Source organism: Palaemon carinicauda, chromosome 6 (assembly GCF_036898095.1).
Source record: "Palaemon carinicauda isolate YSFRI2023 chromosome 6, ASM3689809v2, whole genome shotgun sequence".
Lineage (NCBI taxonomy): Eukaryota > Metazoa > Arthropoda > Malacostraca > Decapoda > Palaemonidae > Palaemon > Palaemon carinicauda.
This window is the reverse complement of record NC_090730.1, coordinates 73358877-73360908: the sequence shown is the minus strand read 5'-3', so window position 1 is coordinate 73360908 and position 2032 is coordinate 73358877. Positions and strand designations below refer to the sequence as shown.

Sequence of the window (2032 nt, the reverse complement as noted above, 5' to 3'; positions counted from 1 at the left end):
AAAATTTGCATTATATAATATGGTATAATATTTATAATTTTCTTTATATTCTCTTTTTCAGTTTCCTTCGAGTGTCGCAGAATGGAAAGCAATCGCACAACAATTTGAAAACAAATGGCAATTTCCTAATTGTTGCGGGGCGCTTGACGGCAAGCACATAAGCATAACTCCTCCCCATGATTCCGGGTCTTATTACTGGAACTACAAAGGATTCAATAGTGTTGTGCTGTTGGCCCTTGCAAATGCCAACTATGAGTTTATTATGTGTGATGTTGGCACTAATGGGCGAATATCAGATGGAGGTGTGTTTGAGAACACAAAATTCGGAGACCTATTAAGCGAAGGGAAACTGAATTTGCCAGAGCCAGCTAAACCAGAAAATAGTAGCAGAATTTTGCCATATGTATTCATCGGAGATGAGGCTTTCGCGTTAAGGAAGCATTTTTTAAAGCCTTATTCCTCTAAAGACCTCACAAAGGAGCGCAGAGTATTTAACTATAGGCTCTCTAGAGGAAGAAGAATAATCGAAAATGTATTTGGTATTATGACTTCACGTTTTAGGATTTTTTCTTCACCAATAAATCTAAAGATTGCTAATATAGAAAAAGTAGTATTAGCATGCTGCGTTCTACATAACTTTTTGAGAAGAAAATGTAGTGCATCATATTAGCCGCCGGAAAATGTAAGCAATGATATAGGCCTAGGCATTGAAAACCTAACCATTCCTGATGTAATGCTCGGAGATGTTGCTCTACAACCTTTGGAAAGGACACATACCAGAAACCCTCCGCAAGAAGCTAAAGAAGTCAGGAATCAATTTATGGCTTATTTTATGGAAGAAGGTGCCGTTCCATGGCAAGACAAGTCAGTAGGAAACTAGAGTACGAGACCAAGTATATATAAATTCAGCGTAGTCTTTAGCCAAAAAAAAAATAAGTAAAAAAAAAATTAAACTAACAATTGGTCTCAGACTTTTCCATTGGATAGTTAGTTAAATTCTAAACAAATTAATTATTTAGTTCATGGTGCTTTAAGGTTTTGGTGAACTTTGTATGAATTAAAACAATTAATTCTGTATAAGAAGTGCATATTATTTCTTAATAATTGTATGTATAGAACTTCATATCATTGCTAGATAGTACTTAGAATATTAAGTACAAGTCACATTGTTCAAGGAGAAAGCATCACTGAAATTGTAAAAGGATAATTAGTGTTTAATAAAAATATAAATTTCCCTTACCATCTCTCTTTCAAAGCTTTCCTCCTCTATAGTAGACCTAGAGCGTCCTGGCATTTCTTGGTCTTTCAGAAAGAGTAATTTTTCGTAGTACCATAAGTTGGGCTTATAAATGTCATCTGTGCTGGCTCCAGATTTGTATGAGGCCTGAACCTTTTTAAATTCTTTTCTAAATGATGCACGTAGAGAATTAATCTTACGTAAACATGATTCACGATCAGCATTAGGGTCACATTCTTTCAGTTTTTCTACTAATTTGTCTTGAGCAATTTGTTTTGCGTGTTTGTTATAGTAATCTGCCGATTTAATTTTCCACAAACACGGGAAAGACTGGTATAGGTCTATAAAATCACTTAACACTTCTCTTGAATTGGCGCTATCCATCTTCAATTTCACTCAACATACAAAAATAATGGAGCCTTCCTCGTGTACCCAACAAATTATCACCTGGCTCGAAGCTCCGCCCACAAAATATCAGGAATGTCTTGATAGCGTCGAGCCAGCTGCGAGTGGCTCGTTGCACGATGCGAAAGCCCCCATACACTATGAAAACTCGACGCGTTGCACGAAGCGCGATTCGATGCTCGATAGTGTACGGGGGCCTTTAGAGAGGAGAGGTGGCGTAATTGGTTCTTTCACAGGGACAGGCTGGATGTCTGCTGCTTCTAACAATTTCATAGGGGGTATGTATATATATATATATATATATATATATATATATATATATATATATATATATATATATATATATATATATATATATTAACCTAAAACTTCTAGATTATTCTAAATAAG

The 2032-nt window shown here is 35.6% G+C and overlaps 2 protein-coding genes across 2 annotated transcripts in view; one reads left to right on the top strand and one right to left on the bottom strand.

Moving 5' to 3' along the window:
* Positions 1–1230, top strand: part of LOC137642129 (uncharacterized) — a 3165-nt gene extending 1935 nt beyond the window's left edge. Inside the window, exon 2 of the mRNA XM_068374675.1 lies at positions 62–1230. Within this exon, the coding sequence (XP_068230776.1) occupies positions 62–670 (609 nt within the window). The 3' untranslated portion in view covers positions 671–1230. The remainder of the gene's footprint in view (positions 1–61) is intronic.
* Positions 1–1818, bottom strand: part of LOC137642130 (uncharacterized) — a 2891-nt gene extending 1073 nt beyond the window's left edge. The window contains exon 1 of the mRNA XM_068374677.1: positions 1241–1818. Within this exon, the coding sequence (XP_068230778.1) occupies positions 1241–1621 (381 nt within the window). The 5' untranslated portion in view covers positions 1622–1818. The remainder of the gene's footprint in view (positions 1–1240) is intronic.
* Between the last annotated feature and the right edge of the window lie 214 nt (positions 1819–2032).